The sequence below is a fragment of the Lutra lutra genome, chromosome 4 (assembly GCF_902655055.1).
Source record: "Lutra lutra chromosome 4, mLutLut1.2, whole genome shotgun sequence".
Taxonomy (NCBI): domain Eukaryota; kingdom Metazoa; phylum Chordata; class Mammalia; order Carnivora; family Mustelidae; genus Lutra; species Lutra lutra.
Window position 1 is genome coordinate 177,780,727 of NC_062281.1, and position 13,434 is coordinate 177,794,160.

The 13,434-nt window shown below is 52.8% G+C and overlaps 1 protein-coding gene across 1 annotated transcript; it reads right to left on the minus strand.

Annotated features, from left to right (window-relative positions):
- Nucleotides 1-210: 210 nt before the first annotated feature.
- TRNP1 (TMF1 regulated nuclear protein 1) lies at nt 211-6,490 on the minus strand. Its single transcript, XM_047728237.1, has 2 exons — nt 5,543-6,490; nt 211-1,002 (listed from the first exon to the last, which is right to left on the minus strand). The coding sequence occupies exon 1, from the start codon at nt 6,384-6,386 to the stop codon at nt 5,709-5,711; it is 678 nt and encodes a 225-aa protein (XP_047584193.1). The 5' UTR covers nt 6,387-6,490; the 3' UTR covers nt 211-1,002; nt 5,543-5,708.
- Between the last annotated feature and the right edge of the window lie 6,944 nt (nt 6,491-13,434).

Consider the following 13,434-nt stretch of genomic DNA (forward strand, 5'->3'; position numbering starts at 1 on the left):
CCCCTCCCCCAGCTTCCTCATCACATCCTTCACTGGGGGAGACTTCCTGGAGAGGGTCAGCCCAGAGCCAGATCCAGGGGGAAAGCAGTCTGAAGTCAGTCAACAGGGCCAGATTGCCTCCAGGAACAGCTAACCTAAAGAGTCATGAGAGACACATACAAAGGAAAGGCAGTAGGGACACTTGCAAAGCAAACCTCAAAATCACATGCCTTTGTCTCACATTATTGAAATTTATTCTTCCTGAATGTATAAATCAGGAGACTGATTCAAGAGACATTCATTTCGTGAATAATACAGGTTCTGGGTTGTGTGTGAGTAAATGTGCCCCCCCTTCCCTTTTTTATCAGGATATTTGAATAAATATGCTCCCTTTTTTCATTTTAAACTTTGCTTCCAATTTTTACGTTGCCGTTGCCGCTGTGTCTCTCTGAGGAAGAGGTGCCCCTCCCCCTGAGCCAGCAGCAGACCATCTTTCTGAGAGTCCACAGCCACTCCCTAGTCAGAGAGGACAAGGACAGTGAGGGAAGGAAGCAAGGATTTCTCAGACCAACGTTTCCTCTCAAATAGGCCTCCCAGCATTGTCAGAGTGAGAAGCCGTGACATTGACCAAAATGCAGACCCCAGCTGCACTGTGACTTAAGAACGACGACTATATTTAAAAAGAAATCCTTTTCATGTTCACATTAGAAATGTTTGCTGCCTTCTTAAATAATCTGATTGCATCTCAGAGGACCTGTCGTAACATTTCCAAGCATACAGTGTCAGCCAAAATCAAATGTGGCTTATTAAGGAAACTCAGAGTACAGGAACCTTCCCCAGAACCCAGCGCCTTGCCACTGTTGAGTGCAAGGCCTCTGTGAAGGGAGGACAGTGCCAAGATTGTATGGGATCAATTCCGTTGGGTAGGGTTGTGGGACGTCTTCCTGAAGGAGATGCCCACGGCAGGAGCTCAATCCAGGAGTCCAGATCCGTAGAGTGGAGGCTCTGAGGAACTGGGAGGAACTGGAAAGAATAATTTCAAGAGCTTTAATTACCTCCTTCCCACAGTGACCAGCCCCACCCAAAACCTTCAACGTCTGCGTCAAGAGGGCCCACTGTGGGGACAAGGTACAGGATAATATTATGGAGCAGGGCTCCATGGCTCCCGTCCTGGAAGAGGTGGGGGCTCCTGGGGTAAGCAGAGGTTCCCTTGGGCCTTTTTCCTTGGCTGAGATCCCCCCGGGTCTGAGCAGCTGGAATGGAATGTTCCTGGGAAGAAAAGCCTGCCCCTCCTCCACCTCTCTCCTTATGGAGTTCCCCAGGGCCCACAGTGGGGGGAGGAGGATCATTCCAGGGATTCCTGATATGGCGATGCTCTGGGAAAGCAAAGCCCCAAAGCGACGCCTGGGGTCTCAGTCCTAGCAGCCTCTCCTGGGCTAGGCAGATTGCCTCTACCAAACATTTATGAATCTCCACTATGTGCTTAGTGTGACCTTTCATTCAACAGTCAGGAGTTATCCTCTCTCCAGCTGCCCAATAAAACACACACACACACACACACACACACACACACACACACACACACACACACACAACTAGCCCAGAGAAGGGAAGTCATTTGTCCAACTTCTTCCAGCTGAGAAGTTATAGGCAAACACTGAATCCCAGATCTGTCTTATTCCACGCTTGAGGTGCTTTCTGCCCTCACCATGGAGCCTGTCACCCTTCTCTCCTGCCATCCCAGGCTCTCTACTCTCCTTGGCATGAAACCTTCCAGCCAGGTGTGCAGGGAGAGGAGGTAGCCCTCCAAGGCAAGCCCAGGCCCTGAGCATCATTGGCCTGCCCTTGCCTGAAGCTAGGTGTGCTGACTCAACCTGACTCACCCCCCCCCCAGAGCCCAGACAACCAGGGACAGGAGCCAGCTTCTGGGTATGTGCCCAGACCTTGGCGGTGGTGATTGGGGAGGGGGGTACACCTTCGGCCACCCTTCCAGCATTTCATCACATCTCTCCCAGATCTGAGGACCAGGGGCCACGGTATTCAGACATAAAGGATAAGAGCCCAGAAAGCCCCTCAAATGGAGCCCTTACTATCCTGGTAAATGAAAAGCCACATAATGTTTAAAGGACCCCTCATTACAGGTTGTAGGTCTTTAGGCAAGTCATCTGCCCTACCTGATCCTCAGTTTCCTCATCCATGGAAATGGGGATAGTAACCCCTACTTTTCAGAGTAGATGGGAGGAATAAAACAGATAAAGTGCTCAGCACAGTGCCTAGCGTGGAGATGGTTAATATATTCCAGAACCAAAGAATCTGGCCAGGCTTCGGTCAAGCACTAATGCAGGAAGAAATAGGCTGGAGATTTCCCTGATTTTCCCCCTCCTCCTGACTGTAAAGCAAGAGCCTCTCTTTTATCTCTGAAAAGACTGGGCTATTGGGTTTTCTCTAGGGACCTGGCGAGGGCGGCGCGGGGCTGGAGGGAAGGGGTGCGGGGGCGGAAGCCTCCTTGAGACTGCCGGCTACAGGTTTGGAGCACCGCAGTTGTGACCTGTTTAAGCCTGATCTCTAGGAAGTCACCGTGGTCCCCAGATGGCTGCAGAATGCGGTATTCTGATCAATTATCAGTGTAACAAATCAGACGGAGACTGCCAACAGGGGCAACCTTTTTTCCAGGAAAGTCTTTCTTGATGAACCTTCCTCCTGAAGTCCGGGGCCGGGCCCAACCACAGGCCCAAACTTACGCTTCTCCGAACGACTGCTACGCCCGGATCATTCTGCCAGACCCTTAACTCAAGGCCTAGGAAGGCTAGGCAGGACCGGAGGGGGCGGGTCGGGGGTGGGGTCCCCAGGGACCAAGCCGGCTCCAGGCCACGCCCCCAATCCCCCAAGCCCCGGGAAGCAGCCCCACACTGCCCTCTGGTGGCACCGCCCAGAGATGCCTTCACTGGGCTAAGGGCCTCCAAAAAAGGGAAGGGCTCATCCAGGGGAAGGGCAAATTCTAAATTAGAACACTGAACACTCTCAGCCCCAAAAGCTGGCCTGAAGAAGGGCTCCCGATCTCATTTCCCCTTGCTGAAATCCCAGATTCCCCGCTGACCATCGAAGTTCTTAAGACCCCCAACGCTGGGGCCATCAGGAAAGTGTTCGGGCGGCGCGGGGGTGGGGGGCTGGAGGGGTGTCAGTCACCAGACCCAGGGGCTATAGTTATTTGTGAAGGCCTAAAAATAGCCCTCTAACAACACAAATTGCCCAGCCCCAGAGGGTCCCCTGGGATAGTGATTGCCAGGGAAGGCTGCCTAGATGAAGGCTGGAACCCTTAAAAAAGCAGAGCCCCTCTAAAATCGGGGCTAAAATCTTGAGCCCCTGGACTGAGTAGATACCAGTGCTTGTTGACTGAGGAGAAAACGGAGCCTCCTAGAGGAGGCTGGGAGGCTCAGACAGGGGTGGGAAAATGACTTTTGTTAGTTGGCTGAGGAGTAGTGGCCAGAGCACTGAACCATGAGCTGAGGTTCAAGTCACTGAGCACTGTATTCCCCAGTCAAGGCCCTTGGTGAAAGGCAGTGGAACATCTAGAAGGGGGGAGGGGGACAGGGCTGCCTGTGACACTAGGACGAATCTCCATCTCCCACACACATGCATCACTTTCTCCATCAAGAGCCATCTCTAATCCCTCATTCCCCACCCCCTCTCCAAATTAGGACAAAGCTGATGATGCTAAATCCCAGAGAAAGGCAACACTGATGGCACAGAGCACTTTACACCACTAGCTAAAAGCTTCTCTGGACCAAGCGTCCCTCTCCCATACAACGCAGAAAACCACCAGTCCTGGCTGCAGCCCAGCGCTGCAGCTGGAGCTCCTCGCTGTCACCTCCAAGAAGTCCTTGTTCTCTCTGGGCCTCTAGACCCTGAATGAACTGAGTAGTTTCAGAAGGTTCTTCCTCTCCACGGAGGCCAGAGGATGCCAGGGCCCCTCATTGCTCTCCTGGTCCCCATGTTGTCAAGACCCCTTGAGACCTCCTCCTGGACTTCCCTACTCCAGCTAAGAATGAGGTTTGGAAAGGCCTGGATGTTAGAAACCAGCCCCAAAGTTTGTACCCGAGGAGAGGAAAAGGAAGGGCTAAAGAGAGTCAGGTGAGGGCCCCCGGGGGTCTACCTTTCATAGCAGTGCACCTGACCCTCAAGACTCTAGGATTAAACCAGATTCCTATGACTCTGACATTCTCATCCTACCCCCTCTCCCCTATTCCCAAGCCCTGACATGAGGAAGGACAGCTATGTCCAGAGAGGGACTGAGGAATCTGGCCCAGAGAGGAGGCAGAGTTGTTCTAGGTCTCACAGCACACAGGCTGGACACCAGCTCCCTGTAGCCCCTGCCCCTGGGCAGGAAGGAGACACTATGGGAAAGACATACACAGGCCTGGGACCTAGTTCTGTCCAGTGCTGGCATGTGACCTTGCCACTCTGTAAAATGAGGACTTTAAATTAGCTCCTAGCTCCAGCAGCAAAAGCAGTGTCTGTTTCTAGGTGTGATTTGAAAGAATAAACCATTCCTCCTGTGACTTAAGGGGGAAGAAGACAGACCTCTCCCTGTGTTAACCTCACAACAGCCCTTCCCAGGGCTGAGGACAACCACCTCACAGGCTGACAAGGGAGGCTGCAGTCCAATCAGGTGATGAGCGGCAAAGCAGCAGCCAGGCAATTCGTAGCTGGGGGGGGGCAGGGAGGGGTGGTGGTCCTGAAGGGCATGTGAGAAGTCAATCTCATTTCAAGTCTGGCCCTTTAAGGCCCCCCTTTCTAGAAGCAAATGACATACCTGCCCCCTTGGGGCCTGTTAAAGGATGTAACCTGGCTCCATCCCTGGCAAAGCCATCTTAGACACAGGTTGGGAGGGGGTCCCCTAGGAGAGCAGGTGAGGCCTTAGGCAGTTACCAAACACCCCACCCTGGTCATCTAAGTTACTTTTGGCAAAACTGCTTGAGACAATGAGAAAAGATCTGTCTCCTCGAAGTAGAAGGGCCTAAGTATGATGGAAACAAATCCATAACCTCTCTGAGATGCCACCCCCTCCAAATGGGAAACAGGGGCTTAGGAGAGAATTCAGTGGCACATCGCTGGCCCAGCACCCCACCCCATTCTGGGACCTGTTTATTCTGTCCTCCCCGAAGGTGTGGAGCTGGGCAGTGCCAGAAAGCAGCAGTCTCAAGGGCAAGACTCTTCTTACAGTCACAAGGGACCCAGGAAAGGCAACGCGGGTTGGGGGGGGGGGGGGCGGCGGGGAGGGGAAGGGAGGGCAGGAGGCCTGGGTCAGTGCAGCAGGCTCCGACTGGTAATAAAAGTTTGCCGGCAGACCCCTCTTGGAATCTGAGCATCTTCAATTTCCCCAACTCTAGAATGGGGACTTGGTGCTACCACCTCACCCCCCGGGAGGACTGGGAGAGGCCGTTACAAAGTGGCCAGCTTTACTGGGGACCCAGAGGACTCCAGAAGCCCCAGGGAAGGCAGATCCGGGGCCCGGTACCACCCCGCCCCGCCCCCTCAGATGCACTAGCCGCTCAGACCGCACCTCAGCCTCCTTTACTGGGCCCCTGGCCCCCCGACTGTGTCTTCCTGGGGTCCGTCAGTCCTTCCATCCGCGTCGGTGACGCCGTCCATCCAGCCGACGTCCCAATCCGTCGGCCGGCCCCTCGACGACGGCCTGTCGGGGGTGGCCAGGGCCCCCGACGCTGAGGTCAGCGCTGGGGGGAAGCGGGGCCGCGGGGCGGGCTTCGGCGGAAGGGCGAGTCGGGCTCCGGGCCGTGGCCCCGCCGCAGGCGCCCGGCACCCCAGGGCACGCAGCCCCCCAGGCCTAACGCCGAGGCGAGCAGCGCAGGCGGGCGACCCCGGCGGCCGCGGCGCGGGCCCTTCTTGAGGCGCGAGCCGTGCGCCGCCAGGTAGAGCTCGGCCTGAGCCACGCCGCCGCTCAGGCGGCCCAGGCTCTCGGCGCGGTGCGCCAGGCGCAGCTCGGCCGCCAAGAAGACGCGGTGCAGCTGCAGCACACGGCTCTCCAGCTCCGACACCAGGCGCCGGCGGCCCTCCACCTCCAGCAGTCGCCGGCGCGCTTCGGCCAGCTCCAGCGCTCGGCCCCCGGCTGCCCCTGCCGCCGCGCCCCCTGCCGGAGCGGTAGCCCCCGCGCCCCCGTTAGCGCCCTGGCGCCAGCGCTGCAGCTCCTGCCCCTCCGCCGAGCCCGCCCACGCCGGGGCCGAGTCGGACGGGGCAGAGACCGAAGCCGGGGTCGGAGTCAAGGTCGGAGACGGGGGCGGGGGCTGAGGGGACGACACGAGCTCCCGGGGCGGCGGCGGCGGGGACCCCGGTTCCGCGGTCCCTTCCTGGGCCCCCGGGCCGCAGGCGCTGATGCGGCAGCCCGGCATCCCCCGCCCCCCGGCGGTCTGTTGCTGTCTGTCCTCGGGTTAGGCCAGCTGCCCCCGCGAGGGGGAGGACTGAAGCCGCGCACGCGAGAGAGATGCCGCGGCAGCCCCCGCGCGAGCCGCGGGTGCATCTTATAGAACACGGGGCGGAGCGAAGGGCAACACAGCCAATCAGAGACTGGCCTGCCTGAACCCGCCTCCCCTGCCCGGTCTTCCCAGGACACCGCCCTAACCCTTCGGGTCCCTGGTCCTCTGTCCGGCTCTACCGAGCCGGGGCATCCGGTCCCCATCCACCTCCCCCCAAATTTAGGGTAGAAGAGGACCGCATCTTCTCTGGTCTAGTCCCTGAGTCATAAGCTCTGGCAGTTGATGCCTAGAAATCATGGACTCCAGTCGCCTCGCAGCGAAAGTTCGGGCGGGGGGTGCCTGAGGCCACACTGTGTGCCAGTGAGAGTCTGGACTAGAACTCTAGAGACTTGACTCCTTGCGCAGTGCTCCTTCCCGAACCGCACACTGCCGCTTGGCCGAATCGGTTCTTGGGCCACAAGTCTCTCCAGGACCCCATCTTCAGTCTCCCTGGGTGAGTGAAAAGGTTAATGTAGAGCGGTAACCGGCGTTCAGATGGAGATCTGGCCCGGTTGGTTCCCCACCGAGGAAGCCCTTCGCTTGCCTAACAAACCACAGCGCAGCCGCTGAGCCTGGCACGGTTTTCTCAAAGGAGCCCCAGACCCGACGGTGTGCAAAATTCTTTCTGCGTCCTTGTTCCTCTTTGCTCCTCCCAGTAGGTAGGCATCCCCACATCTAGAAACAGAGGAGGGAAACATACACAGAAGGTACAAAGGTGCCTTGCCCGAGGCCACATTATAGGTCAGTGGCTGAATCTGGACCACTGAATGGGACCAACTGGACCATTCATGCCCTCTGGGAACTCAGATACCTGCGTCTCCCCTCATTAAGGTACCCTCCTTAAATGGGACTTTAGTCATCCTGGTAAAACAGTAGGACTGAGCTTAGACCATTTTTCTCTGAACTAGAGGAAACCCTGCCCTACCACCTCCAAACACTGGCCCAGACACCACGGCCCTGCCTCAGTTTCCATCCGCTCCAAGATGCCATGAGAGATGGGAGGTGTCTGTTGTGTGTGGGGCAGGGGCCGGAGGGCCAGGAACCAGTTCTGAGACTGATTGGGAAGAACCCCAACAAACCTTAGACTCAGAGGACTTGCCAAAAAGGTGTAACCAGTGTGACTACTGCCCCAGCCTGAAGAGGAAGCTGATGGGGGAGCAGCACTCACTTGATGTCCAGGAGGAGGATTTCCTGTGGAGGAGGAGGATGGAGGACCCTCCCCCGCTCCTGTGTTCTCTTAGTAATTTCAGGTGCCTTAGACTGAGTGAGGGGGACTTGTGCGTGAGAAAGCTTGGCTCATCATCAGACAGATCACTGCTCCCAACTTCTGGGGGACAAATCAAGGGGAATAAGACTAGAATTTGCCCCCCATCATCACCCAGATCCAAAAACCCAGCCAGACCTGAGTTCAAATCCCACACAGATTGCCCATTTAAGCAAGTTGTTTCTCTCAATAGGATATACTCAACCCATATTTATTGAATGGATGAATGTTCTCTATATCCTCACGGCATCCTCTAGAGACAGGCATCAGCAACATCTTCTTCCTGATAAGAAACCAAAGCCCAGGGGCGCCTGGGTGACTCAGTGGGTTAAAGCCTCTGCCTTCAGTTCAGGTCATGATCCCAGGGTCCTGGGATTGAGCCCCACATCAGGCTCTCTGCTCAGCCGGAGCCTGCTTCCCTTCCTCTCTCTCTGTCTGCCTCTCTGCCTACTTGTGATCTCTGTCAAATAAATAAAAAAAAAGAAAAGAAAAGAAAAGAAAAAGAAACCAAAGCCCAGGGAAGTGAAGAGGTTTGCCAGAGACCAAACAGCAGATGAGTGGCCAAGAACGAATTCAAACATGGATCTGACCCACTCCAAAGCCTTCACCTCCCTATAATTCTGATCTGTCCCATGTTCCTATTCTCTATGGCACTTCCCGCAGGTTATGTTTATATATTTGTTTACTTGTTAAATAGTCTCTCTCCCTAGGTCAGTTTTGCTTATCATTAGAATCACCTCAAGTTAAGTAGAGTGCCTGACCCCATAAGACAGTCAATAAATGTTTATTTGAGTTGAAAAATAATGCAAGGGTAGAGCTTGTTAAGAATGTAGAAACCTCGGGGTTCCTGGGTGGCTCAGTAGGTTAAAGCCTCTGCCTTCGGCTCAGGTCATGATCCCAGGGTCCTGGGATTGAGCCCCACATCGGGCTCTCTGCTCAGCAGGGAGCCTGCTTCCTCCCCCCTCTCTCTCTCTTCTGCCTGCCTCTCTGCCTACTTGTGATCTCTATCTGTCAAATAAATAAATAAATAAATAAAAATCTTTAAAAAAAAAAAGAATGTAGAAACCTCTTTCCCTTCTTTCTTTCCTTCCTCCCTCCCCCCCTTCCTTCCTTCCTCTCATTCAACAAATTTGAGGGGCACCTGGGTGCCTCAGTTGGTTAAATGTCTACCCTTTGCTCAGAGTCCTGGGATTACCAGCTTCAGGCTCTGATTCTCCCTCTGTCCTGCCCCCTTGTGCTCCCTCTCTCTCTCAAGTAAATAAATAAAATTTAAAAAAAAATTTAATCATTATCTCTTTGTCAGGCTGACTGCTGGAGGTATAGCCATGATCAGATGGGGCTCTGCTCTTAGGGAACACACAGTCTAGTAGGGGATACAACCGGGTGATGGCATTTCAGTGAGATATCTACTGGGATGGGGGCAAGGGACACAGAGACTATGGAGACATAGAACAGACACTGAGCCCAGCTGAATGGGGAGGGGCTCAGGAGAATTCCCTGCAGGAGATGATTTTTAAACTGAGACCGGAGGATGAGTCAAATAGAGAGGTGACCAGATGGGGGTGGGGGCGGGGACAGGAAGGGAGGAAGGGAAACTGGGTACACAGGACCAGAGGTGAGAGACCATTGGCACCTTCCAGCTTCCTTCCTGGAGTCCTTAACTGGCCTGCACTTCTGTGCCTGGGAGTGGACGGGGCCATAAGCAACCACCTGTAAGGACACAGCCAGCCTGGCAAACATGACATTTGGAATTAGGGAACAGGTTTTTAAACTATAATGATTACTGGCTTTTCTGATCTTATAAAAGTTATACATTCCTTTTAGAGAAAAAATGAGAAATTTATTTATATTAAAAGAATAGGGAGGGAGGGGAAAGGCATCTGGAATTAGAGAGACTTCAGTCTGAATTGAATGAAGCTCAGTCTGTTCCCAGCTATGCAGCCCTGAGAAAGGTACTTCTCTGTGACCTTCAGGCTCTAGGGAATGGACTGGACCATACCCCCAACACAGACAAGGACACAGATGCAAGGATTTGTCCAAGGTCCCACGAGCTGGTCATATCTGTCTGTGGTCTGAGTCAGAGACAGGTAAGAGAAGAGGCAGCTCTAGAGTCCAGTCCATTATTATTATTTTTTAAGATTTTATTTATTTATTTGACAGACAGAGATCACAAGTAGGCAGAGAGGCAGGCAGAGAGGGGAGTGGCGGGAAGCAGGCTCCCTGCTGAGCAGAGATACCGATGCCGGGCTCAATCCCAGGACTCTGGGATCATGACCCGAGCTGAAGGCAGAGGCTTTAACCCACTGAGCCACCTGGGTGCCCAGTCCTGTCCATTATTATATCCACGCTCCTACCAGGACAGAAGCCAGTGGAGAGAGACAGATCCTGACAGAAGCTAGGGCCCAAGACAGGATTCCCCTGCATCAGCTGAGAGTGGAGTGGGGCAGGAGGTCGAGGCCTGAGGAGTCTGCTGGCATCCCAGTCTCAGCCTAGAAGATTCGAGGCCTCACCAAGAGATGCAGCCCCTCCTTTTCAGTCTCTTCCTGGCAACCTGGCCTGGCACCCCCTAGGATGTGATATCAGTTTAATAATTTAGCAGATGCAGACAAAGATAGCAGCTCTGAAAATAAACCAGCTAGGCCCCAGCCTCCATCTCCTCTTTCCTCAACAGACTCCCCTACCTTCCCCGAAAGGTTTCCGGTTGCCCCACACCTGTCAGTTCCCCAGCCTGCCAAGAGCACGTGACACCTCCTTCTCCATCTCCTCCCTCCTACTCACCTCCTTCTTCTCTCCATTCTCATGTTAAGAGCTTTCATATTAATTAGGGCTTAAAGGAATCTTGGCTTTAAGTCACAAGGCCTTGAGCAAGTCCCATCATACTAAGCCTCTCTTCGCACAGTCAGAAAATGAGGCCTCTAGATTCCTAGATGTAGCATAAAGAAAATGTCTGGAAGGTGGCAATTATTTGGACTGGGGACTGGACCTCTTTCCCAGGAAGGCACAAGTCCAGTGTCAGTTCTGCTTCAGTCAACAACACTGCAACCCACCCTGCCGCTCCCTCCTGAGAGCTCACAGATTTTCTTTGTTTTTCATTTCTCTTGTGATGAAAATTTTGTCCTGGTTTGTATTCCTAGAATAAAAGGCTATGACTTGGGGCTCCTGGGTGGCTCAGTGGGTTAAAGCTTCTGCCTTTGGCTCAAGTCATGATCTCAGGGTCCTGGGATTGAACCCCCGCATCGCGCATCGCATCGGGCTCTCTGCTTGGCAGGGAGCCTGCTTCCCCCTCTCTCTGCCTGCCTCTCAGCCTACTTGTGATCTCTCTCTGTGTGTCAAATAAATAAATAAAATCTTTTTTTTTTAAGATTTTTATTTATTTATTTGACACACAGAGAGAGATCACAAGTAGGCAGAGAGGCAGGCAGAGAGAGAGAGGAGGAAGCAGGTTCTCCAAGGAGCAGAGAGCCTGATGTGGGGCTCCATCCCAGGACCCTGGGATCATGACCTGAGCCGAAGGCAGAGGCTTTAACCCACTGAGCCACCCAGGTGCCCCAATAAATAAAATCTTAAAAAAAAAAAAAAAAGGCTATAACTTGTGTTCACAGTGGATGCAACAGGTCTGATGTGGGAAACAAAGGGAGAAGAAAAATTATTAAATTTCCTTACTACCTACAGCCCATTGACAAGTCCTTCAAACAGTGCACTATCTTCCTCTAGGGACTCAACTTCCTCCACGTTAATACTTTGCTAAGGACAAAAGGCAATCTTAACTCAACCCTCCAGGATCCTATAAATCTACATCAACATACACAAATTCCTTTGGGGGAGGTGTCTGGGTGGCTCAGTTGGCTAAGCATCTGCCTTTAGTTCAGATAATGATCCCAGGGTCCTGGGATGGAGTCCTGCATCAGGCTCCCTGCCCAGCAGGAGCCTGCTCTCCCTCTCCCTCTACCCTTCCCTAGTTTGTGCTCTCTCACTCACTCTCTCTTTCAAATAAATAAAGTATTTTTTAAAAATTCTTTTGGAAATTCCTTTATCTCTACTCTCCTCCAACCCAGGATATATGTCAGGATATAAACATCTACCAAGCATATGACCCACTGATACATATCTGAAGAGTCTCATGACTCAGCTTTTACTAAACAGTAATAAATGACCTTTCCCCAAAATAGCTAGCCCCCGAGCCCCCCCAACCCCAGGATCCTGGAAACCTTGTTTCCAAAATACCTGGGAGGCTTACACTATTCCTAACCCCCTCCCAACTTGAAAGCATGTAAAAGGCCACTCCTCATGACCCCAGTGCAGCTCTTTCTGCCCACAGGTCCTGTCTCTGTGCTTTAATAAAACCACCTTTCAACACCAAAGATGTCTCAAGAATTCTTTCTTGGCCATTGGCTTCGAACCCTAATGTCTTCCCTATATCAGGGCACATGCATTTGGGGCTCCATCACATTTCTGACAAATAGAAATGGTACTTCCTTCTGGGAAGTTGGGAAGAGCACTACCCCTCCCTCCTCAAAGTTCTGCTCAAACCACTTGATCTTTATGGATCTCTGTTTCTACATCTCTAAAGTGGCCAGGTGTCAAAGGGTAAGTAGAACAAAGTCAGACTCCGGGATCTCCAGACTGTGAGCTCCAAAAGGCATGAGTGAGATTGCATCTGTGTTCATGCATTCATTCAACAACGGAATCAAGCACTTGCTAGGAACCAGCCGCTGGGCAAGGTGCACGGCAGTAAATAAAAAAAGCACAATCCCTAATTCCCCAAAGCTTAAATTTCAGAAATCAAAATAATTAAGACCCAAGAAGGGTGCCAGGAAGAAAATACCTGCTAATTTTTTTTTTAAGATTTTATTTTATTTATTTGACAGACAGAGATCACAAGTAGGCAGAGAGGCAGGCAGAGCGAGGAGGAAGCAGGCTCCCTGCTGAGCAGAGAGCCTGAGGCGGGGCTCGATCCCAGTACCCTGGGATCATGACCTGAGCCAAAGGCAGAGGCTTTAACCCACTGAGCCACCCAGGCGCCCCTACCTGCTAATTTTTACTTAGTGGTTACTCTGCGCCAGGAAGGAATCTTCCCAGCGGCCGCTGTTCTTAGCACACCCCATTCTACAGATGAAGAAAGTTTAGAACAAGCTGATTGAGTAAGTGTGGCCAAGGTCACAAGGGGTGGCCAAGCTAAGATTCAGCCCAGACAGTCTGCCTGCAGAATCTATTTTCAACCATGATGCTATCTACAGTGAGTGCTTCCCTAGAAATCATGAACAAGGAATCACCCGGTGACATGATAGAAAGAGGAGTCAGGGAGGGCTTCTCCTTAGAAGGTGACATTTAAACAGAGACCTGAGAGAGGAGCAGGAGTCAGTCATGTGGAATTAAGGAAAGAGATTTCCCAGCAGGAAGAAAAAAAAAAAAAAAACGTGCAAAGGTCCTGAGACAGAAAGATCGGTGTGCTCCCTGCCTGGTAAACCAATAGGAGAATGGGGTCAGAACTGAGGTCAGGGTGAGGATTAGTGCAGGGGAAGCCTTTGAAAGGCTTAAGTGGGGATCAACATGATCTGATTTGTTTTTAAAAGATTGTGCTGTTTGCTGTGTGGAGAGTGATCTGCAAGGGAACAGGAGGAGGATGAGGGAGACCAGTTAGAAGATTACTGCAGTAATCCA